Consider the following 24,974-nt stretch of genomic DNA (forward strand, 5'->3'; position numbering starts at 1 on the left):
TCTTGATCTGTTCTTAAATGGTAAGGTTTGTTTCAGGAAAATAGAGCTGTATTATTTCAAATTTCTTTATGTATCATGAGCTTTTAAAAAGAGGCTTCAATAGGGAAATTTTAACTGTGCAGAAATTGCATGTATAGGAATGGACAGGGAGATACGTGTAGGTGGTCATGAAAAACTACATTTTTCTTTACATATTTCCCTACTGTTTATTTGACCCCCCCCCAAAAAAAAACTGAGGAAAGTCTTGCCCTACAGTGCTTTCTTTGTCTAGTTATCAATATTAGATTTTCCATTATAATATTATTCATTCCCATTGTCCATTTCTCTTGATTCCAAACAGCAGTTATTTTAGATCTTAACATTTCAGAGACGAAAATACAGTGGAGATAACCTACTGAAAACTCATTTTCAAGATAAGGGCATGATAACGCACCAGATCCATGTTTGTAGCTTCACTATTTACAACGGTTAGGAAATGGAACGAGTTTAAATGTCTATGAACAGATAAATAGAGAAAACATGGTACATCCTTATAAACAATGGGATTTCATGAATGGCAAAGAATAATTAAATCATGACAATTGCAGAAAGATGAATACAATTATAAATTATTATGTTAATTGAAGAGAGCTATATTCAGAAAGACAAATATCACATGCTTTTTCTTAATAGGTATAATTGAAATTGTGTATGTGTGTGTGTGTTTGTATCTATGTGTGTGTCGGGGTGTGCGCCACAAAACTAGGAAAAGAGGAGAGCTCAAAGGCTGTGGGAAACAGGGTAATGTACTACGCGATTAGAAAGCAGAAGCAAGTACTAACTTGGGGAAGGAGAGAGGAGGGATCCTGGTGCCAGGAAACAAAAGAAGCAATGAATGACTCAGCTGGATGACAGTGCCGTGATGAAACACAAAACCTAATAAGCTAAAAATGAAACAAAACAAGGTGACAGAAACCTAGCAGGGATGGGTGGCTTGTATAGAGTCCAGGTCGAGAACCCTACAACCTTGAAACCACACGTAGTTTTTCCTTTTCCTTATTTCAAGTTTTTTTTTTTTTGCAGTAACTGTAAAATCACTAAACAGAAGTTAATTTAATTTACTGCTCAAATTCAACTTTAATCATAGGTTTCATGGCTTCAAATATCACATGTACATAGATCAAAGTTAATTTTGAACTCTCTCCCTTCAAACAATCATTACAATTATCTCTTAAACATTTAAAAAGCCATTGTTACTTTACTGCAGTGGTATACAACTGCAATCCCAGCCCTTGGGAGGCTGAGGCCAGAAAAAGTTCAAGAACAGGCTAGAACACACAGACACTGTTTCAAAAGCGAAACTAAATAAAAAGAAAATTATTTGGTAGAGTGACATCAACTCTAAATGTTTCTATGAGAAGTTAAAAAGTACCCAATGCTGAAATGAAATGGCACATTTTAAACAGCAGCTGTGTAACCAAATGGCAATTAGCCTGAGTAATAATGAATTCCCAAGCATCTGGGCAAATGTGCAGTCTCTCACATCATGCAAACTGAAAGGGAAGTGGCATCCTACTTGTCAAAGTAAATGGTTACCAAGTAAGCACTCTCCTGGCTGTAGCTACACAGAGCGCCGAAGGAGGCTGAAAGGAGTACACCGTCAAAGCTGCTTTGAGGTCAGCGGTCCAGTCAGAAGCAGTTTACATCAGAAAGGCATTTAATGAATGACAGAATCATTTTAACTGTTTTAGACAAGTGGGAATTCATTCCTCAGAATTCCCATGAGTTTCACATGATCAATACTTTAATTCAAACAGCTAATCGATGAGAAGAACAAGGAGCCTAACTCATCTTTGACTGCTATAGACTGCCTTTTTACCAAGGGCCTGCTCTGCTGCCAGAGTCTACTCATTGTCCTTGCTAAGTTCTTTATTATTAAAGTTGAAGACATTTTTAAAGCAAAAAATAACCTAATGAAAGAAAGACCCTTTCCTCAGGGGCGGACACTGGGCGATGAGAGCTCACATCTGAGACTGCTCAACTTTTCTCCACTTAACTCGTCGTGAACAATTAGCACAGGGTCCGATCACCAGCTCATCCACTATGGGGTAAGTTCTAGTAAGTTCTAGTTCATAGGTCTGGCAGAGTCTGCATGGCAAAAACATGTTGATGTATCAAATAACAAATTTTATAGCCAGGTTGCATACAGTTGAAACAAATCCAAAATCCCAGCTTTTCAACAGATACTGATCCAAACATAATTTCTTTTTCCCCTTGAGACAAGGTCTAAATACAGAGCCCAGGCTAGCCCTTTGGCCTTCTGAGAGCTAGAATTACAGGCATTCACCACCATACCCAACTCAAATTTCACCTTAACATTTAAGAGACCAAGTTTAATATATATAATAGTATGTATCAATCAAAGAATGTGAGTATATCAATGCAACAGAAGTATGGCTTTTCAGGCCCTCTTTGCCTTTTGACTCATTGAGATCAGCAGCACTACAAATATTAACAAGTACAGGTAGGAAAAAGAAAAGAATGAAGTTCATCCATTGATTGGAGTAGAGACAATGATTTTTGCTTTGTTTTGTTAGGACTTTCTGAAGCAAATGAGAAAATACGGAGCAGTGGCAGATGACTGACCGTCAGCACATGGGGTCATGTCTGTTTCACCAGTAAACTGTCATGATCAGACATTCAACATTTCATTTACACAAACACGGTTTACATAAGTGAATATACGCATACACGGAAGTTATCATGTACATGGAATTTACAGTAAGGACTGAAAAAACCAAATCTTTCTTCTTCTCCTTCCCTCTGACCCCATTCTTAGGACACAAACAAGGGTTTCTCCACCTTGATACTCATACGTGCCTCCAGACTCACAAAGATGTTATTTCCCCTCTTAACAGTAACAACAACAAAACAGAACAGGTATGGTTTGTTTTGTAAAGCATTTAGCCATACATGTGGAAATCCAAATGCTCTCTAGTTTATGCATGTTTGAGGTTGCATAATGTTTCATAGTGTAGCCTGTACCCCAGCTTATGCAACCATTTCCTTGCTATTGTATTGCTGGCTCTTACTTTGGTTTTGGCCTTTTCCTCCTTCTTGTTGTACAAATAATGTCACAGTAAACCTCATAACCCATAATGCTACAAACTAGTACTTTATGGCCCTCAGGTGCAACAGGAGCCCCCTTGTTGAAGGATGTCTGTTTCCCATTCAAATCAGCGTTCACCAGCCCACATCAGTTCACAGTCTCACCAGATACAGATTTATGTTTTCAGTTATAGTCATAACAGTTACTGGATCTTTTGTCTTTGAACACTCTCAGTTCTTACTGTTATTTTAACTATATTTCTCAAAATGTTAGTGTGCTAGATAGTCTTTATCAGCCTGACACAAGTGAAGTCACTGGGGAAGAGATGGAACCTCAGTTGAAATATTGCCCCATCAGACTGACCTCTAGGGCATTTCCTTGATCAAGGCTCAATGTAGGAGGGCCCAGCCCACTGTGAGCAGTGCTATCCTGGGCAGGTGGTTCCAGGCTCTGTAAGAAAGCAAACTGAGCAACCTGCAGAGCAAGCCAGTAAATAGTGCTCCTCTAGTCTCTACTTCAGTGCCTATCCTAAACTCTGGAGGAAATGAAAGTCAAAGCCTTTTTTCCCCAAGTTGTTTCTGGTCATTGTTTTGTCATGCAGCAGATTTAAGATTCTGCATCTGGACATGCGTGGTTTACTTTTGGGTAATGCCCCATGTCTTTATTCATTTTTTCCTAGTTGTTATTAGAAGAGTATTTCAAAATGGTACTGGCATAACATCTTATCATCTGCATTCCAAATAGTCCCCCAAATTTATACTTTAAATATCCAACTTTATATGTGGAATCTTTCTTTTTTTCTTTTAGTTTTTCGAGACAGGGTTTCTCTGTAGTTCTGAAGCCTGTCCTGGAACTAGCTTTGGAGACCAGTCTGGAATCTTTTTTGATCTTTCCATTTAAAGCTTTTGGGTTCCCATGTCTTGCAAAAAAGTTTACTCTGACCTCTAGAGCAATGCTACCCAATAGAACCTTCTGAATGAGAGAAATATTCTATATTGGAATATGTATTACACTGGTGGCGAACCAGCTGCGGTTAGAGAGGCAGACCAGCTGAATTTAATTAACTTGAATGTAAATGGCCGCAGGTGGCAGTGTCAGCTGAGCCCAGAGCCTGACTGCTCAGGTGGCCTATGGGCTGTCACAGACTGAGACACAAATATCTGTAGTGTGTTAAAGATAAGCCATCTTTGATTCCTACCAAAATATGTGCATCAGGCCTCGGGGTCAACAAGATCTATAGAAGTCCCACATTCGCAACCATTTAGAGCTTGTTATTAACAGCACAAAATGAGGAATTCTTAAAGGTTTTTTTGGCGGGGAAGTAACATGGGTTCCACTAGCATTCTTCACTTTCTGTGAACCTCTTTTGAAAGTATTATTTCTAAAAGCTGATGTGAAAACATACAGCATCACAAAGCAAATAAAGCTATCAAAACATTTTAATTATGCATGTCTTCTTTGTAAATGCATAAAGTTAAAACCTAGTGATGTCTAAAGTCTAAGAACTACAGTAATGTTCAAGTAACAGTGAGCATAAATTCTAAGCACTTAGTTTACTTCCAACCGTTAACAGTCATAAGAACTGCTAATCTTTTGAAATTTTCTTCTTATGGTTAAAAGAGAAAGAAATCCTCAAGTCCAGTTATAAACGAAACAATTTCTTTCTTAGATTTCCTAAAAATATGTTGACTGTAAGTTCAAAAGCTCAGCAACTATTAAAGTAATTCTAATTTTTTCTTCTAAAATTTTTAACTTACATGGAATTAATTTTGTGCTCTCATAGAAAATGTACGGACAATTTTTCTCCCACTAGCAATCTGTTTGCATGCCAACACCACGCTTAGCGTCTGTGTAAGTTTTAAGGTTTACACTGAGTTCTTGCTTGGTCTACCATACCTCACATTCCCCTAACTATATCTTCTTTTTCATGCTCATCCTGGGATCCTGGGGCACTTACTTTTCACATCCCTCAGCTAAAACAAGTTACCCACGCTTAGTTATGTAGTATATTTTATTCTCTGAATCTCCCAAATGATCAAGAAAAAAACTGGAATATAATTTAACTGCTCTTGCCTAATATTCTAATCATAGAGCAATACGTTTAGAATTTTGGAAGCTTTGTAAGATATAGTAGTTCCATGCTCAACAATGCAATTTCAAGCTCTATTTTTTCCTCCTTTTCATGTGTCTGTGTGGTACGACTGCATGCGTGTATGCATGCCTGCATGTGTGTGGGTGCATGGTTGAATTGTGTGAGTGTACGCATGCACACTGGTAAGGAGGCTGCAGGCTGATGTTGGCAGTCTCCGTCGACTGTTCTCCCACTTTCTTCCTTTGAGGTGGGAGCCCATGCCCATGGCTAGCGGATACACACAGACTCTAATCAGCTTGCTGGGGAAGCCTGCCTTATGCTTCAGAGGCTACCACACCCACCTGACCTTTACATGGTTCTCGGGTTCTCTTGTTTGCACAGCAAGTACTGGAACAGCTGAGCCACTGTCCATGCCCTTCCTTGGTAGAGACGCACATGGGGACAATACTGCATTCAAAAAGAAGGTGGGGGACTCATCAAGTACAAAAGCTGAGCTCTACCATCAGTTGCTACAGAAACTGACATGTTCACACAGCCGTTCTCTTCAGCCTGATAATCCATTGCTCTCTGTGTCTGGAGTACACTTTAATCAATAAAGTGTCATCACTGAAGGGACTCTACCTAGCTCAGCGTTGGCAAACATGGCTCCAACAGCTCTTGCTCTCCCCCACTCCCTCTGTCTTGCTAAAAGCCATTAGATTACATTCCTAACGCTAGCCACCAAGATCTAGTCCCTTATTTGGTCAAGCCCTCCTCCTAGGGCTGACTACTAAGGTCCAGATATCAAAGTATTGAAGTTCAGCAATCAAAAGCCCCTTTGGCTCACCTAATTAACACGCCCAATTAAAACTAAACACCTCAGCCTAGCACAGGCTTTCATGTTCCCCTTTCATGTCTATAAAACAGCTATGTGCCACTTCTTTCTCCTCTCTATCCAGAAGTAGTCCTTTGTCCCTTTAGGGAGAGATAACCCTGAACCCTCTCCCTGTTCCCTTCCCCTTCTCCTGTGTCCTCTATCTCCTGTCCTTGTCTCTTATTCCCTGCCTATTGTCTGGGGCAAATAAATCTCCTTTGTACAGACGAGAACTTGGTCTTGGAGGTCCTGAGCCAGAGCCAGAACCCATCCTTCCAATTCTTTTGATACAATGGTAGAATTCCAGCAGGAGAGATGGTCAGCCTTTCTGAGCATTTACTGCTCTTGCAGAGGGCCTGGTTTAGTGCCCAGCACCCTCACTGTGGCTCATTATAACTCCAGCTGCATAACTGTCAGGTGATCTGATGCCTCTTCTGACCTGCATAGGTATAGCACACACTTCTGACTTGCATAGGTATAGCACACACACTCAGGCATGTGCATGTGTGCACATGTACACACACACACACACACACACACACTACATAATAGTAGAATTCATTTGTGAACATTTTATTTTGAGTTTTTGTTTCCATAGGATAAATAAAATGAGCTTATAAATGTACTTTGTTTTCTTTTACATTATTCAAAATTTTCTCCCTTCAGTACTCTGGAAGAATAGCTGTAACTGTTCTGATGGAAAGCAACTGCGAACCCAGCTGGGTGAATGCCTCTCAGGACCTGGCAGGAGGAGACTAGCATGACACTTTGGACCCCTTCATAAGAGTCCCATGGTAAAGCTTTAGGGACTGCACTTCTGTTACTTGACCAGCTACATTCTGTTGGCACACTTACTTCCAGTTTCAAGCTTGTTTTACACTTACATTTACACACACATACACACCTTAATTTCCAATATTTGATTTCTAGTCATTTTTGGTTTTGTGTTATTTTAGCTTTTTTTTTCTGGAGACTGTCTTGCTAGGTAGGCAGTCTAAGCTGGCCTCAAACACTAGGTGTCCTTGGCTTGAGCTTCTTGTAGGCATGTCTCAACCACGCCTGGCTCTTCTGCTTTCTTCAGATGAGGAATGCATATCTTTATTTTTGTCTTTCTGTGTAGTAATAAAGACATTTTTTAGGGTCATAGATTTTTCTCTGGTATAATTTTAAATATGCCTTGAGAACTCTGACATAAAATATTCTTGTTTCCATTACTTTCTTTAAAAATTTTTTTGAACCTAAAGATGTATTTAACTGTCAAGGAAGTTTAATCCCCTTCATCCTCTGTCTTTGTTTTACTAACATGATAAAAATAGGAACTATAAAATGTGTATCTAAAAATATATTTGTTTCCTATGTGATCAAGTCTACACAGTAGTCTTGCAAACTTTCCACTGATGTTTAAAAACAGCATTTTCTCTGGTTAGGGCAGTTGGGCTTTCTTTACAGCAGCTACAGCAGAACAGACAGAATTAATTCTTCCAGGCCTCATTTATTTTATTCACAACATCCCCACCTTCTCATGGAAGCAAATCAAACTTCCCAAACCTTACTGGCTTTTAAAGCTCTCAGGCCATTTACTATGTAGTTTCTGTCTACAACATCAAATTTTTCATTATACATTTGTTATTTTGTTGTATGGTTTTCATTTTAAACTCTATATTACCTGATATTGGTATTACCCTTCTACCAACTTTCCCATAATTCTTAACCCCTCCTTTTTTCAACTTTTGCACCAAGAAACTTACGTTAAGCCTATTTTCTGCTGGTTTGTTTTAGCTTGACCCTGAGGTCAGTTTTCAGACAAACTTTCATCATGCAGCCTAGGCTGGCCTCACACTCACCGAACTCCTGCCTCAGTCTGGTCACTGACCTCACAGTGGTAGAACAAACTCTCTGTCCACAACACTGAACATACACATCTGCTGGTGACGCAACGGCTAACTGGATTAAATTATAAAATTCAGAACAATCAAAAAGGACCAGTGAGATGGCTCGTGGGTAAAGGGGCTTGCTGCCAAACTGACCCCGAGTTCCATCCTGGGACCCAACTGGTGGTAGCAAAGAACTGCCTCCTGTTCTTTGACCTATTCACATATGCGCACTTGCATATACATGCACATACCACAAGCAATGTAATAAATATTGTTTAATGATCAAAAATATGCTTTCAGAGTCTTGGCTAAGAAACGCTGTATTTTGTGTGAAGAAGAGCTTGTAAACGAGTAGCCATGAAGAATTAAATAGAACAGTCACCAGGGAAATGCTCCAGAGTGAGAGGAGGTTTACCAGACTGGCTCAAAAGCTGACTAACCAGGTGGGCTGGCAGCTGAGCCCAATTCACTACTCTATACCTAGTGAACTAGGTGGGGTTTCGAGACCAGCAGGATCAAGTGGTCAGAGGATATTGGGGTTAATCCAAGGTACGCATACGCATCAGGTCTCTCCAGAGGGTGTTTCCCCATACAATATGATGATCATCTTCTTGGCCACTGGGTCCAAAATTTCATCTCAACATCAAACAGATTACTCAGAACCTGCCCCTGAAATTAAAATTCAAAAGTGCTGATGGGTTTACTTGAGATGTAAAGCAGGAACAAATGTAAGGGCAAGAAGAAGACATGTTAATCTTTAAAAGCTGTTCCCTCATATCACAAGGATGAAACAAAGAGCTAAATGAGGCTTCTAATCTGATGACAAACTGAAAGCTGACATCATGCCAGCTACATGAGTGTTTCCCCATGTAGGCACTTCTGTTAAGACATTGCATTACACGTAAAATTTCAACAGGGTTTAGAAAAAAGCAATAGATTTTAAATGTATAGGTAAGAAATGAGATTTAGTAATAACAAACTATACAGTGTGACTCCAACCTTATCCTAGTGTTAAATAGTAAAATATTCAAGATGTTACTTTTATATCAGACAAAAGTGAAGAATATGAAACCAAAGCACTGAAACTTGACTTTAAAATGCAAAGATATTATCAATAAATGAACAAATGACACCTCTTACATTTTCAAATGACTCATGTTCACAATCACATATCTATCTCACTAGATTCATGTTCACAATCACATACCTATCTCACTAGATTCATGTTCACGATCACATACCTACCTTACTAGACTCGTGAGTTTTGTTGAAAATGAGATCCTTAGTTCCACCTCAGACTAGAATTGGAATCCGTGTGGCTGTCCATTAATTGAAAGTTTAAGCAATTAATTTAATATGAAGAGGCAAATATATTATTGTTTCCTAATGAATGTTCCATACTCTAGGATAATTGGTAGTGTCTTAAGAAAGTATCCCATAAAGAAAATTTAAGCTTATAAACCAAACAGAATAAAAAAGAATTTGAGAAGACAGTTTATCATCCCTGAAACATAACACTTAAACAAGTATGTATCATTAATGAAACACCTCACTTTCATACAAATTAAATTAGCTATCTTAATCATCTAGAGATACTGATGATTAGCCTCTAGGCAATCTTGCGGGAGTTTTTCTCAAGAAATGTAACCAAGGTTCTAAACAATGAATCTGTGTTTAACAAAACATATTTTTACTTCCTAGTTACAAAGCTCTCATAAGATATGTTTCACTATGTTCTCATGAACTTAGGGCATTAGTGTCAACTGCTGAAGGCCTTACCTAGTAGAGTTCACACTGCCTCCTTCGGAATGAAAGAAGCATGTTGCATCCACTCTACAATGCAAAACGGCTGCACGCACCTTAGCTGCACTGCATGTGGCTCACGGGGAAAAAAGGGTTTTATGTGCAAGCATGAGGACCTCAGTCCAAAGGCCCAGTAACCACATAAAGAGCTGACAGCAAGTGTACCTTCAACCTCAGTGATATGAGAGGCAGAAGATAGAGGATCACTGGGGCTTCCAGGCAGCCGGTCTAGTTCTAGGTCCAGTCAAATACCCTGCCTGAAAAGCATGATGCATGGAATGACAGAGCAGGACTCCCAACATTCCCTTCTGGCCTGAGTGCCGTACATGCTTGTGTTCATACACCAATCATAGATACACACAAAGGAGATTTATAATAAAAATATCTATAAGCACTTACACATTGAGTAGTACAGACCAGTTTATAAATATAGCACAGCTCAAAGCAGGATCGAATTCTACTACACTTAGAAATTACAGACTTAAAGTAAAAAGTGAATTGCATTTTGCCCTATAGTATCTACATATTCCAAATAATTAGAGATCTAGAAAAAATACATTAATAAAATCCCAGGAATCCATTAATGGCATAGAAAGTTAATAGGAAGTTATTCCTTTTTCTTTTCTTTCCTTTTCTTCTCTTTCTTCTCTCCCTACTTCTTTTTTTTTTTCCTTTTGTTCTTTTGGTTCTTTTTTTAAAGATCAAGAATTGCATTTTATTAAGTGCCTGGAACTTTTTTCACCTTCTACCTGCTATAACTTGCAGTTATGTTGCTTTAACATCTCTCAATGTTTTGGTAGGGACAGTTATGAAATTGGTGTAATGACTGAAGGATCTTTGATCTGAAGAGAACATATTATGGAAGAAAGGTTTTTGTTTTTCATATTTCTCATAGGTATAGAATTACTGAACTTTACTAGGAAAAGTAGCATGTTTGATGTTGTAGGCAGATGATTGGAAATATGAAATACAAATAAAAGGCAAGTTAGTTCAGTGCTGGTTTAAAACCAAGATTTTTCAAATATCCTAAAGTAGTTTTTTGTTTGTTTTGTTTTTTGTTTTAAAGATAGGTGGGTATATACTGCCATCATGTGGTTAAAACACACACTAAGACCATTTTGAATCAGGCAAGTTAACAATTTCAAAACAACAAAAGTTTAATTCCTGAATTACCAGTCTCAAAATCGAGAGACGTAGCAAACAATGTCTGTGCTTCTCTTAGTAAGTCACTACCAAGCTGTTGTTGCGATCTCTCTATTTTTCAGCTGCTGCCTTCACTTAGAAGTTTCCCTGGGCATCAGTTGCTAGAAGAGTTTTTGTATTTGAACTTGTATTTATATAGAAGGTGTTCTCTTTCAAGTCAATAACTTCCTTGGTATTTTTTTCAATTTCACTAATTTTTATTAGCTATTGGTGTTCACTTATTATATCACAGTCTTTCTGTATCTTTGCTAAGCTCGGCTTCCCAGCGACCTGCCTTTCGTTTCTAGGCTCCCAACTCCACCTCTTCCTCAGGGATGAAGGCTAAGAGTCAGGAGTCGAAACTACTAAAACAACCAATAATATTCTAAAACTTCATATTTTCTTCAAGTTCTGGGAGCGGTGCAGGGAGATGAAAGAGACGTGAGGGGAGGGTCAAGCAAAAACTAATGATGTAAGAAAATGCTATGAGGCATTCTGATATTTGATAAATAATCAAAATTGAAAAACAACAGAACGGCTTTGTGGATGGATAAAGCTGCATCCAGAAATCACCGGTTACTAGACAAAAATCCCAGAGCACTTCCGAATGAGTGGCCGGCCACAGAATCCCAGAGCATGCTAGGCAATTGCCACTGCTGTTGCTGTCCACCAGAATGAGACGGTAAGAGACCTTATTGCTGATGATGGCACAAGACATAGGTCAGGCTGGGACTGGGCTAGACCCTTCCTTCCTGCTCAGAATCCCAAAGGTATAGTACTAAAAATATATACTAACATAATGACTTACTTCTGGGTAACAGAGCTTTGAAAATCGTACCCTTGAAATATGACACATCACATACATATTTGTACAAAAACTTTGTAAGATAACCATGTACTATCAAATAGAAACATAAGTGATCCAATGAAAGAACAGGGTGAACTATTTTTCTTCATTTGAAAAGAAATGTTAAATGACTTGGTCAAGATCACAGAATAAACTAGAATGTTCAAATCTGACACTTGAGTGTATTAGAACTGAAAGCCTCTGAGGGCAGTCGTTGTCTCTCACTGTCGCTGGCACTTAGAACAGTGCCATGCACACTGATGCCATACAGGGCAAACACTAGTATCAATGCACATGCTGGAGAGAGTGGCATCTGATGAAGAATGACTGACACACTGACCACCACGGACAAGGCTAACCACTAATGAACAACTGCTGTAGACTCTACTTGTAATCTATAAGCTTGCTTTCCTTCTGGTCTCATGAACTTTTTGGAGAAAACATTAATCTTATTATTTTGAAGCTGTTATAGAGTAGAATGAATCAGTCCATCACTATTTTTCATTTTGCCGGTAAGTACATGGTGGCACTCTGGGATATTTGGGCAGTGTTGTAATCCAACTAATGATCAGCACAGCCTCTGTAAGTGAAGGGTTGCAAGAACACTAGCCTTATAATCCACCAACCAGAATAAGATACTTCTAAAATAGCATGGGTGTTACTAATCCTTACATGCCAGCAATAGTGAGGACTGTCCTGCCAAAGGAGAACGCAGGAGTCTCTAGGAAAAAAAAAGTCAAATACATTCTTTTTCTTCCTACTAATGGCATCCATATTTTATATATTAAAGCAAGGGAAATTATGTAGTTCTGTGTGCATGTTTATTGCACAAGAACATTCAGATATGGCTGGTTTTGTGGTCTCGAAAGCACTTGCTTATGAAAATGAGTTACGACAACAAATGTATACTGTGGATTAGGGCTAAAGCATCTTTATCGTGCCAGTTTTGAAGAGAGATGTTCCACTAGCTCCTGCTTAGCCTCACTAAGAGCTGCAGGAGTCAGTATCCTAGCCCATGTTCCTAGCATTTTCACGCTCCTTCCCAAAAACGCTGACTAGGGCCTTGTGGGAAAGCTGCAACATCTTCCAAAGAGTAATAGAAATCAAACAAACCTCTGTCAGCTGCTTCAGTTGGCCTTTGTTTGTGCTGAGTTCTTCAGACAGTTCATTCTTTTTCACTTGTAGTTCATAGATTTCTTTTCTTAATGGATTGACTAGCTCATAGAACCGAATCTTTAAAAAAAGAAAAGAAAAGTAAGCAATTCGGAACCCAAACCACAATTAGGCTCTGCCAGCCTGCAGTGGGGCAGGCTGCCCCGGCTGCTCTCACTCTGTCATGTATTTACTCAGTCCATTGTGGTAAAAATATAAATCAGAAAATTCTGGGAAGCCATCAAGAAATTTTATGAAGGCATATTGTTATAACTGTTTTGTTATATATATAAAACTCTGTTGCCAGTGTCTTATATAAAACTCACCAAAGATATACATGTACAGGAAACACAATAGGCTGCTAAGGAGTCATACTATCCACTAGCAGACTTGGAATACATTCCCCACAGATACATCACTAATAAATCAAATTGACTTTAAATAACAAAATAACCTACAGTTAACTGAACTCCTTATTCTCCACCCTGCTTGTTTTCTCCAAAGCACGTAGGAGACATTTCACATACTTCATTTTAATCTGTCGCTTGTTAGCTTCTACACAAAGCAAGCTCTATGAAGGCAGGGATGTTATCTGGTTTATACACTGCTCTGTTAACTGAAGGATCAATTTGATGAAGAGATGCATTTTATTCTTTGCTCTTATCTCAGGCTCCTGGCAACATTCTATAATGTTGCTTTCCCTGCAGTGTTAAGAGGTCCAGGGGATGAATCAAAAAGTACCTCTCCTATCACTATTTCCAGTCTTCATTTTCCTGTCATAACCCAAGTGCTGCAAAATACAGGGTTCTAAGAACCTAAGAAACCATCAACAAGTCAGGAGAGAGCAATTAGGGATTACTTATTACATAGGCATATAATCTAAAGTCCTTGACATAAGACTGTATTGCAAAAATACTCTGTCTAATAAGAGGGCAAGTGTTAGATTGGTCCTTAAGGCAGTGAAATCTACATCAATCAGTTAGAATAATATTTCATGCACAAGTGTGAAAGAATACTAAAACCGGAAAGGAAAAATGTATGTACTCTATTTGAGCTATGGATGAAGCTCCAATGATGGCATGTAGAGTATTTGTTTTAGACAGTGCGTGTTAGTCAGAAAAACTGTAACTGACCCATTTCAATCATCAAAAGCTGGGCAGAAAGCTAATGTCTGATTTTCTTTCAAGTCACTGATCCAGAAACCTTAGTCCACGGAGACCCGAGAACGGCTCCCACTCTGGCAGACAGTAGGGAGAACTGACATTCAGAGACGGAGGGCACTGTGCTAAGCATTTGACGTGTTTTACATATCCACAGTTAATCTTTACAACAGAAACATACATTAGGATCTATTTTATAAATGGGGAAAAGAGAAGGTTCATAGGATAAAATCCTATCTAACACACAAATGCACAGCAGTCAGTGTTCTAGGGACTCCTGGCCTTTCCCTGCACTGTTTCAATTCTTTTAGGGAATTCACAAAATAAAAAATATTCCTAGTTACAGTAGGAATTATTTTGTTCAATCCAATTCTTATTTTCCCATTCTCTATGTGATGTATGATAATGACACTGTAATTTTTAAAGCAAACAGAGATTGCATCTAATTTTGTATTTTTATTTATGTTTTTAGATAAAGTCTTGCTTCATTTATCAGCTGGCCACCTTGAACCCTTAGTTTCCAGAGATCCTCCTGGTTCGGCCTTTGAAGTACTAGGTAGGCCTTCAGACAAGCACCATTATAGCACATCGTACCCACCCCTTCTTGTACATAAATTGTTTCCTTAAGTTCAATTTCAAATATTGCAAATATACCCATATCAAAAAAAAACTCTTTAGGACAGAAGAGGGTGCTGATACCAAAGTGACTTGAGACTCATACCAAATATTAAGCCTAAGCCCAAGTTCATTGAGGAATATTAGATTCTGAACTAATCTATCACCAAGACTCTGCCCCATCTTTATCCCTTAACAATCACAAAAACTATGCTCTCTCCGCACTATTTCTAGTTAATCTCAGACAGTACTAATGTGGTTCATCCTCAGAGGTTCCCCTTAGAGAATATTAAAACCATGATAAAATAACTCATTTTATGGACTATGGAGTCACTGAGATTTTGGTCTTAGAGGTACTTTCCATTTTCATGGCGGTCAAAAAACACTACCAGTTGGGTGTTTCAAAAGTAATACCCTTGGGTATATGGGTCTGAACTTGGTTCTGGATGAGCTAGAGGAGGAGATTCAGTGAGATAAACAAGACAACCCCAAAGGAGACAGGGTTTGGACACCCATAAAGGAAATTAATGGATACTTGAAAGGAGCAGGAAAAAGATGGAGCATGGACTGGTAGTGAGCTGAGGGGCTGGGCAGACCGCAGTCAAATGTCTCCCAGAAGCAGGAGGACTTGAGCTGGATACCCAGAAGCCATGTAACAGAGGCAGGTGTGGCAGCTCATGATTATTATGCATGCTGAGGAGGTAGGGCGAGCAGATCCCTGGGGTTCGCTAGCCTAATTAGTTGGCAAGTTCCAGGCCATTGAGACTCTGTCTTAACAATGAATGAGTTAATAAATAATAAGGCTATGCCTGAGTAACACCCAAGGCTGTCCTCTGGCTTCCACATGCATGCACACCCATGTGCACATGTACCAGTACACATAGATAACACATACAAGGTGAATCTAGCAGGAGAGGGTGGGGGGGTCAAAAGGTCTTTCAACAGGTGCACCAAGTAAATGCTAACAGTCCTCAAGAACCTCAAATCCAGTTAAAGGTTCCAGTGGGACACTCATCCCTACCTCAGTGGGTCAGTGGAGGGAGAACTCATTCTGTCTTACCATATGACTCAGTGGGTGGCAAGTAACAGTCACTTTGAGACAGGCCTACTGTTGCAACCTTAGGGGCCTAAGAACTTCAAACAATCACAAGTCACCGAGTCTCAGTTTGGTCTGCAACACAGGATGAGGAAAAACCCAAGGGGACAGGCAACAGTGAAGAGCAGGGTGACCAGAAGTTGACCAGAGGAAAGTAGAGGCATCTGGAGACTTGGTTCAGGATGAGAATATACAGAGCAATACAGTCCTGCCCACAGTGACCAGGACCCAGCTCACTCTCTCAGCTAAGACCAGTCCTAGTGTTGTCAGTTCTGGGCCTGATGTCCACAGATGTCAATCAACTGCTGAAGCCACGGATGTCCTACTCACTACTGCAGAGCCCGAGAGTTCTGAAGTTCCCGCAGTACGACTCATTCCCACAGCTGGATCCTGCCAGCAGGATCCAGCTCTGTAGGTCTGGCAAGTACAAAGCCAGGTTCTCTACCTACACAGACCTACTGTGGACGCTGCTCACATTACTGACACCCTTGGGAGACATCTCCAACCACTAGACTGTGGGCCACACCAAAAGACTATAAAGTTAATTATGTCAACAAGGATCTTTGGCACACAAAGTGACCAAAGTAAAGGAAAGAGACACCTGGTATGTGTCCAGTATAGTGTCCCAAACAACCTAAGCCACAGGAAAGCCTAGAGCCCACATGAGCAAATGTATCTCCACGGCTATAACTGACAATCTCCAACTTCTGAGGCCCAGCAAGAAGCTGCTCTCACACTTCATTTTTCTTGTTCTTCTTTTCCTTTTAATCATTTTTACTATTATGATTTTTTCCCCTTTTGGTGTACCTTTTTAATTTTTTTTTTGATTTTTCGAGACAGGGTTTCTCTGTAGCTTTGGAGCCTTTCCTGGAACTAGCTCTTGTAGACCAGGCTGGCCTCGAACTCACAGAGATCCCCCTGCCTCTGTCTCCCAAGTGCTGGGATTAAAGGCGTGTGCTACCACCGCCCAGCAGCATTTTTTAATTTTATAGTACTAAAATTTTGTTTTATATTCTACAAATATGCATCTAACTTTGTTTACATATTTTTTTCATAAACTTTCTTTTTCTTCTTTCCTCCCATATCTCCCTTTATTTTTGTCCTACTCTGACTACACCTTGCTTAAAATTCTTGCATCTCTCTATTTCTACCCCTTCTTACACTTACCTTTGCTTTTGAACTTCCTCATAACTGAGAAATCTATTTCCTGTTCTACCCTCTTACTTCTCTTCCCCGGTAACAGTCCTCCACTGCCTCCTTTCTTTTATTTAAGCTTGCTTCTCCTTCATGCATCTCCTCCTGCCTCCTTTCTTTACCCAGCCAGACTCAGAAGACAAACACTACACTTTCTCTGCTGTGTTGGACCTAATTTAAAATTAAACATGTATATCTATGAAGCCAGGAAAGGGGACATGAGGAAACAGAGAGGGAGGCGACCTGTGACATGACAGGAAAGCAGAAGAGGGGACTACTTGCTACAGGGAGGACAGGAGGCATAGGGGAGACTTGGAGAGAACACATAATGCCACGTACACATCAAAAAGGAACTCATTACTTTTTATGCTAATGTAAAATATAAAAATAAAAAAATGTATAAAGAGCACCTCTATATAATGCCAGGTTCAGTCTGAGAATGGATGGAACTTTGTGTATTTCTTTTGAGATGAGGACTCCTATAGTACAAGATGACCTCCAACTCACTACATAGGTGTAGGAGCTGATCTCCACGTCCCCATGCCCTGAGGACGAGATTACAAATGTGCCACTACCCCCAGCTACAGAGTTTCGGAGACGCACGCACTTACAGACACATGCTCGGGGAAAGAAAGCTGGGACGCACGGCACTTACAGACACATGCTCGGGGATAGAAAGCTGGAGACGCACGGCACTTACAGACACATACTCGGGGATAGAAAGCTGGTCTTCAGGAAAGGATTTTAGCTTCACATACTGCTCGTCCGTCAGCTCCAGGTCGCGCAGGTTTCGACGGACATCTCCAGCTTTCTCTCTTAGCTGATGATTTGTCTCTTCCAGTTGTTTTTGTCTCAATAAAATGGTTTCCATTTCTTGTTTCATTAGTTCTTGATATTTCCTACATTGAGAGAATTTACGGCAAGTTTTAAAATTACTGAGATTTTTCTCAGCATTCCATACTCTTAGCTATCATTAGTGTTGATTTATCTAATTAGTTAAACTTGAAGTGACACATTCATATAGATCAGCAAATGTATTAGCCCAAAAAATATCAAAACCAACACTCTTAAGTAGTAACCAAAAATTCAAATTACAAATAAACATTTAATCTGCTACAGTCTTAAACCCTTACATATCAGCTTTGGATGCTATTACTTTTCATTTCTCTTTGATCCTGGTACTGCAGGACATATCTCTTTAATACAGTAACACTGAACCCCATAATGTATTCATTCAACCAGTGAAGCCCACCACTGACCCATCCTGGCAGTGCAGAGGCTAGAAGCTGATGTCTTACTTAGCTGTTTTTCACCTTATTTTTTAGTGGAGGCCCACAGAAGAGGATCCGTTCCATCCTGACTCAAAGTCAGAGAGTTCAGGCCTATTCTTGCTCCTTCGAGGTTCTACAACAGAAGGTGTGACTAAGGTGTGGTTACTTGGTGTCTTGCCTAGACAACAAGATGACTGACCAAAGGTGTGGCTACTGGGTGACTCTTCAAAGGTTGGTCAACAGGACATTTTGACTTAGGGTGTGGTTACTTGATGTTTTGGGTGTTAAGCTAATTATGTTTGCTCTTTGCAACCTGGTAAGAAAGTCTTTTGTATTGCCCCACCACCACCACACACATACTTTAACTGGAGTATATAAGAACTTTGAGTATTAAACTTGGGGCTGATCACGGTATCCGCTGGATGCCCTTCCGACTCTACCTTGTGTTTCTCGTCTATTTCTCTCCTTAATCTTCACTCCTCCTTTCAAGCACTGATAGACAAGTCTACTGGACTGGACACTTTTTAAAAACAGAAGCATACACTAAATCTAGAGGTCACCATGGCTGGACAAGCTGGCCAGGGGCTCCTGGGATCTGCTTGCCTCCACCTTGCTCTTCTGAGACTCTGGGAACATACCGCCAGTCTCAGCGTCTACTGGGATTTCAAACTCAGGTCTTCCAGCAAACATTTTACCTCTGAGTCCTATCCCTAGCCTAGAGAGGAGACCTTAAAAGACTCTGACAGAAATCTGAGAAGGTACTGTTCATTGATGTTTTTGCTTTGTCTTTAAACCTATCTTGCCTCTGTTGACTTGTTATTATTTATTTATTTGTTTATTTTCAGACAATTCTTGCTATGTAGCTCTAGTTGGTTAGAACTCATTCTACCAGACTTGGCTCATAGAGACTTGCCTGCCTTTGCTTTTCAAGTGCTAGGATTGAAGGAATGAGCTACCACGCCTTTATTTTTTATGTATACAGAAGCTTTGTCTGTCTGTATGCCTGAAGACCAGAAGAGTGCATTAGATTGTGAGCTGATCTGTGGATGCTGGGAATTGAGCTCAGGACCTCTGGAAGAGCAGTCAGTACTCTTAACTGCTGACCATTTTTCCAACCCTTGTCATTCATTTTTATTGAGTTGTTTCTAATGAATTTCTTTTGGTTTTTATAGAAACAATGCATTTTTTTTCTAAAATGTCATTGTTTATATCACTTAAATTAAATTACATAGGTATAATTGGCATAGGTACATGAGAGTAAACAATGAATACTTTGTTTTGTTTCTTTGCCTGTTAATTTGAGATGAGGCCTCAACTAGCCAGGGTTGGCCTTCCATTCACTAGCCAAGGATGACCTTGAACTACGTTGGTTTTTGCTGTTGTTGTTGCTTTGTTGTTGTTTTGTTTTTCCAGACTTGGCACTCTTGTGCAACTCTGGACCTCTGTAGACCAGGCTGATCTCAGATTCAAGAGACTAGCCTGCCTCTGCCTCCCAAGTACTGGGATGAAAGGTATAAACCACCATGGTCAGACATTTTTAACTCTTAATCATCCTTCCACCATCTCCCAAGTGCTGGGAGTAAAAGTGTGTGCCACTCCACCAGGCTCAGTTCACTCTTGATAGGTACATATCCACCCCGAGAAAATACACAGGCACAGTAATTGTCTCTGAAGACAGCAAATCTGGACAGCTGTGACAATGCAGAATGGTTTATAGAGTGAATGAAGAAAAAGGTCAGCTAGATACTAATTGTGGGCAATCCAGAGAGCTCCTTATGGAATGTATGGGTTACTTACAAGGCCAGTATTTGTTGAATAAATGTTGAATGTTAACTGTGCATTTGTATACTGTGATAAAGCAACCTGGCCTTTGGTGGTCTGGATGTTAGGATAATAAGCATATCTAACTTAAAATTTCTCTATTATAGCCTATAACAACATGCATAAATAAGAATAAAATTACTTTTAGCTTGAAAATAGACGTTAGGGTTTTGTGAAAAACATTTCTTACTTGGCATCCTTCTGTTGAATAGTCAACTGATTGTCTAATCTCAAAGTTAGCAGCTGCTTCTGGTGAAGCGCATCATTAAGTTTTTCCTCCAACTCTTCAATCTGAACAGAGAGAACATAGTTTCCATGGTCAGCTTTCAGTGAACATAACAACGAACATTTAGAAGAAACAGAGGAAGAATCTTTAAAGATCTGAGTTGAAACTACTGTCCTGTAAATGTTTGTGCTAGGCTAGCCTTGAGATGGCTTTCCCTTAATTCACATGCAAAGCTCACTCAGATGGGAGCTTCACATAAGCCTCTACTCATATGGTAAAGTTATCAGTCTGAACACTGCACATCTTCATCAACTGCCACATGGCTGGCTTCAGACACACCCAAGACAAAATGAGTAACTGCTAACTAAATCACTCACTAGCCCTGAGCTTCTGAGTTGAAAAGAAAACAAGTTTCTCATGATATGCTTACCTGGACCACTTTAGGTTCCTCACTAATTTCCTTTCCTGGTATGTCAGAGACCTTCACATCTCCCTTTAGCTTACCTTTAAAATGTGCTAACAAATGGCCACCACTTTCAAGAAACCGTCTTCGCAAAAACTTCTACTCTGTAGCAGAGGACATTTAGAGACTGTTGCCAACAGCTTGCTTTGTGACTAACCGAAGACTCCTACTGTAAACCACTACATACTTGGTCCTGTGCCTATCTATTTATTCCTTTTCCCTCTCTCTCCTTTAAAATAGATGAGTCTAACTGCATCTTCTGCCTTTCCTAGAGAGGTACTGTTAAGAAAGTGATCTAGCTTCATCATGGGCAGGATACCTGTGCAGCAGGTGAAGCTCTGGGTTTGATCCTTAGCACCTCAAAAATAAATAAATATTAAGAATTTAAATTAATCTTGTATTGTAGACGGAGACTGTTTGTTCGTGACTAGCCACCCAGACCGAAAATAATTACACAGGAACTATATTAATTGCAATACTGTTTGGCCAATAGCTTAAATGTATTTCTAGCTAGCTCTTACATCTTAAATCAACCCATTTCTATTGTTTTATATTTTACCATGAGGCTAGTGGTTTACTGGTACCAGCATACGGACAGCTTTTTCCTCCTGTGGATACATGGCTTCTCCCCACTCTCTCCTCCTTTATCTGCTTGGAATTCCCACCTTGTCCTATTCTGTGCTACAATAGGCCCAAAGCAGCTTCTTTATTAACCAATAGTATTCTCAGCATACAGATGTGAATCCCACATGATTATATTTTATGATTTACTTGATTTTGATGTGTATGAATGTTTTGCCCGTGTGTATGTATGTGTACCATGTTTGTGTCTGGTTCCCTCACTAGCCAGAAAACAGCACTGGGTCCCCTGGAACTGTGGGTTCGGGAATTTGAACGCAGGTCATTTGTAAGAGTAGTAAGTGCTGTTAACTGCTTAGTCACCCCTTCAGCCCTTCCTTTTTACTCTAAGTTGTGTGTATGTGTGTGAGTGTGTGGGTGTGGGTCAACTTTCAGGAGTTCTCTCTTCACCATACAGCCCACAGACGGAACTCAGGGTCTCAGGCTTGCATGGTTAAAAAGCTTTATCCAGCAATCATATCTTTTGTCCAAAGTAAATATATTTTTCTAGTAGGACACTGTAGTATCTTAGTATACATAGCACAGAACTAAAATAGGAGAACAAGTTAACAAGAGACAGTATAAAGGAAACAAGAATACACTTTGGACAGAGGGACTAATGCTGGAACAGCTAAGAAGAGGAAAGTTAGTTCACTGTCAGGAGGAAATCATTGTCCTAGGAACAGAAGCAGCAATACCAACAAAATGTGCCTCATAATCACTCACTATTTAGTATGGCTAATGGTGTAGGAGGTTCTTCTTTCTATGTGTTGTTTGTATTGGTTAATGAATAAAGAAACTGCCTTGGCTTTGGTAGGGCAGAACTTAGGTAGGCAGGGAAAACATTAAACGGAATGTTGGGAGGAAGAAGGCAGAGTCAGAGCTGCCATGGAGCAGCCATAGTCAGACATGCTGACTCTTTCCCAGTAAGCCAATGGCACGTGGCAATACAAAGATTAATAGAAATGGGTTAAATTAAGATGTAAGAATTAGCCATTAAGAAACTAGAGCTAATGGACCAAGCAGTGTTGTAATGAATACAGTTTCTGTGTGATTATTTCGGGTGTAAGCTAGCCAGGCAGCCGGGACAAACAAAGGGGCCCCCTCTCTTTACAACCCTTTACAACAGGCTAGTTTAATCTCTACCACGTATTCCACAAACTACGCTGGGTCTAACTAGCACACAAGGCAAAAATACAAGAACTAGGCCATCCTTCTCTCCATGGCCCACTTGCTGAAGACAGCGGTCAGTTGGGTTTGACTTCTGGGACACAGCCACTCTCAGACACATAGGAACTATGACTCAAGAAAATCAGACTCCTAGAGAAAGGGCCATTGAGGTTCAACAATACGATTATTATGATCCTGATTTTTCTTCTCAAAATAATTAGTCTCCTCACATGTGGTGAAGCACAAAACTTGGTTACAAAGTACTCCTAAGAAAATGCATGTTACACTAGTGCTACACTTTAAAAATTAAGCCTACAAAAGTAACTCATCCATACTCACATTCAAAACACCAGATTTTCAATATGCAAAGTATAAAAAGGTAGTAGTGGAAAAGCAATGTCAAGTATACTATTTACAGTCTGACACATCCCTTCCTTCCTTCCTTCCTTCCTTCCTTCCTTCCTTCCTTTCTTCCTTCCTTCCTTCCTTCCTTCCTTCCTTCCTTCCTTCCTTCCTTCCCTTCTTTTTTTTGGAGGCAGGGTCTCTTTACATAGCCCTGGCTGTCCTGGACTTCACTATGTAAACCAGGCTAGCCTAGAACTCACAGAGATCTGCCTCCAGAGTACTGGGATTTAAAGCATGTGCTACCACAACTGGCCTACATACCAACTTCTTAATTATCTTCGGTTTAAACAGGAAGATCAACAAAGTTTGCATCTGTTCTTACCTTTGTAAGATAATCCATTTTCAAATTGTCGATCATCATATTTTTTTGGGATAGCTCGATTTTCAGTAGCTGAATATTATGAAGCATTTCTTTTCTTTCAATTAACTGCCTGGTGATTTTGACTTTACCCTCTCGCTCTTCTGATGAGGAAATGTCATCTGTATGAATGGTTGTTTCCAAACTAATATCTTCAGACTCCAGAGAACTAGAAATGTTTACTTTTTTTGACTCCTTGGGCATTTTTCGAGACATTTTATTATTCTGGATCAATCTTCTGTAGAGTAAAAGGAAATAAACTTAAATATACCAAAAACATATAGTGCATTGATGAGTTACTAAAGATTGCTTAAATCATTGGGCACTGGAATATGCCAAATCTAAGCCCGATCACTACTGTGAATTAGTGCTCAAATCAAAGATAGATTCACTAAATCCTATCATGAACTCAGCCCTTTGGTCAATTTAAATAAATATGTGAAAATATATACACATATATACATACATATATATGTATGAATGTGCGTGTATATATACATTCAGACACACACACACACACACACACACACAAATTTGGGGCAATAATCTTTGTTTGTTTGCTTTTGTTTTTTCGAGACAGGGTGTGTAGCCCTGGGCTGTCCTGGAACTCACAGAGATCTGCCTGCCTCTGCCTCCTGCTGGGATTAAAGGTGTGCACCACCATGCCTACAGAGCAAGAATCTTAATTTGAAGGAAAAAGGAAAATAAAGTCATGTAAAAGAGAAAGGGTAAAGCCCATTCATACCAAGAACTCCAAACTCCAGGAGAGAATAACTCTGATTTTGTCAGTGTAAGATTGTACAGAAGCAGTTAAATCTCGAAGATCTGTGAACACACGGGACAAGATTTGTACGGAGATAGAGAGGATATATAAAACAAGAGCGGAGGCGACATCAAGACTGTCTGGGGATACACATTAGGTTTATTTAACGAGCAAGGCATCACTGCAAGTCTGAAGACAAGCTCACACTGAGACAATAACATTTCTAAATAACTTGGAAAAACAGAGAGGTTAGAAGAGGAAAATTTCGAATATTCTAAATAGCACATCTTAGCCTTCCCAAGAATTTTACTAACTCCTTTGTTTAAATAGTACACGATTTGGTAAAATGTCCATAGAAATAGACATTTCAGTTTTTCTAAAAGGAACTTTGAGGAAGGAGGTGTGCGTGGTGGGGGACAGTAAGAGCTACAGTAAGACCCACCTCTTTCCTTTTTAAAGGAAGGCGTGAAGAAAGGTGTAGCCAGAAAGAAATCCTCGCCCGAGTTACAAAGGACCAGAGACGGGCATCTCCCTCTTTGGCTAAGAAATTTATAAATTCTAAACCTTGATGCATTTAACATCTTTGTACCACGCGTGAAAGATAGGGAAACAGATTCCTGGAAGCTACCTCTCCCGCGTCAGTAACTCCGCATACAAGGCTAAAGCCAGCCTCACCTCGGACACTTGGAGGGACCACAGGCGTCTTCAGTGCTGCAAACCCTCTACAAGTATCTCGGGGTCACCAGACCGTTAGGGAGCAGTCACCAAGACAACCACCCGCCCTGTCAGGGAAGAAGTCGGAAGAAGCTAGTGCACGTAGGTGCACAGGCCCTCCCTCCCCGGAAGTCAATCCGAAGCGGTGCACTTCGGGAGTTGTAGTCCGGAGACGAACCCCGCCCAGCTGCGGGCGGAAACGATATACT

At 40.0% G+C, this 24,974-nt stretch overlaps 1 protein-coding gene across 2 annotated transcripts in view; it reads right to left on the reverse strand.

Annotated features, from left to right (window-relative positions):
* Window positions 1-24,866, reverse strand: part of Pibf1 (progesterone immunomodulatory binding factor 1) — a 159,334-nt gene extending 134,468 nt beyond the window's left edge. For both annotated transcript variants that reach the window (XM_038310669.1, XM_038310670.1), the window contains exons 1-5: window positions 24,727-24,866; window positions 23,253-23,526; window positions 20,239-20,339; window positions 17,657-17,855; window positions 12,853-12,972 (exon numbers count right to left, since the gene is read on the reverse strand). In XM_038310669.1, coding sequence (XP_038166597.1) covers window positions 12,853-12,972; window positions 17,657-17,855; window positions 20,239-20,339; window positions 23,253-23,504 — 672 coding nt within the window. In that variant the 5' untranslated portion in view covers window positions 23,505-23,526; window positions 24,727-24,866. The remainder of the gene's footprint in view (window positions 1-12,852; window positions 12,973-17,656; window positions 17,856-20,238; window positions 20,340-23,252; window positions 23,527-24,726) is intronic.
* Window positions 24,867-24,974: the final 108 nt, after the last annotated feature.

The sequence above is a fragment of the Arvicola amphibius genome, chromosome 13, assembly GCF_903992535.2.
Source record: "Arvicola amphibius chromosome 13, mArvAmp1.2, whole genome shotgun sequence".
Classification (NCBI taxonomy): Eukaryota; Metazoa; Chordata; class Mammalia; order Rodentia; family Cricetidae; genus Arvicola; species Arvicola amphibius.